Below are 695 nucleotides of genomic sequence, written 5' to 3'. Positions count from 1 at the left end.
ACAGTGAGGACGCGCTCAGAGGCCCAGAGCTTCTACTAAAACACACCGCACATGCTAACGGCCGGGCCTAGAACACAAGAGGACTTACCGTTCTTGTAGATCTTCTCAAACTCAGCCTGCTCTTCAATCCGCTGGCCCACATTCAGCACCCCCATCCTCTGTCCACACACAGCCAGGACACACATACTGGTCAGTCCATAAGCTTTCCAAAATACAAACCGAACACATGGCCCAGTGGCTGGAAACATGTATTTAAAGAGGTATTCCACCTACATGTATCTTCTAACGTCCATTTGCTTAGTATTTTTTAAATATTACAATTTTTGACAGAATGTTAAGCGTCAAATTTGAAGTGTCACTCATCCTGTGATGAAGAAAACACTTCTGGAGTTTATGTTGGTTTGCCAAATTACTATTTTCAAGGTCAAAAAATATCTGATGCTTAATGCTTAAGACTAGAATCTCCGTCTCGTGGTTCTCTGCCTCCACCACTCAGACTAGTTTCAGGTTACATCCCTGTTTATCCAGAGTCAAAGAAAATATGTTGGTGAGAAAAGCGGTGTGAAGTCTTGTATTATGGCAAAAAAGTCAAAAATTGATTTGATTATGAGAGGTCAAAGGTCAAGGTCAGTGTGACTTCACAAAACACACTATCTATCTACCTGACTGTGGCCGGCACAGAGGGACAAAAAAAA

General features: G+C 42.3%; 1 protein-coding gene across 1 annotated transcript in view; it reads right to left on the bottom strand.

Annotated features, from left to right (window-relative positions):
• Nucleotides 1–46: 46 nt before the first annotated feature.
• Nucleotides 47–695, bottom strand: part of LOC111649423 (phosphatidylinositol-3-phosphatase SAC1-A-like) — a gene marked incomplete at its 3' end in the record, with an annotated part of 13,072 nt that continues 12,423 nt past the window's right edge. The window contains exons 12-13 of the mRNA XM_087171970.1: nt 360–364; nt 47–238 (exon numbers count right to left, since the gene is read on the bottom strand). Of these exons, the coding sequence (XP_087028096.1) occupies nt 47–238; nt 360–364 (197 nt within the window). The remainder of the gene's footprint in view (nt 239–359; nt 365–695) is intronic.

Source organism: Seriola lalandi, unplaced genomic scaffold, assembly GCF_002814215.2.
Source record: "Seriola lalandi dorsalis isolate HSWRI2012SDOR001 ecotype SW California unplaced genomic scaffold, Sedor1 jcf7180002050752, whole genome shotgun sequence".
Lineage (NCBI taxonomy): Eukaryota > Metazoa > Chordata > Actinopteri > Carangiformes > Carangidae > Seriola > Seriola lalandi.
Note: the sequence above shows the minus strand (reverse complement) of the source record. Positions and strands in the feature narration are given on the sequence as shown.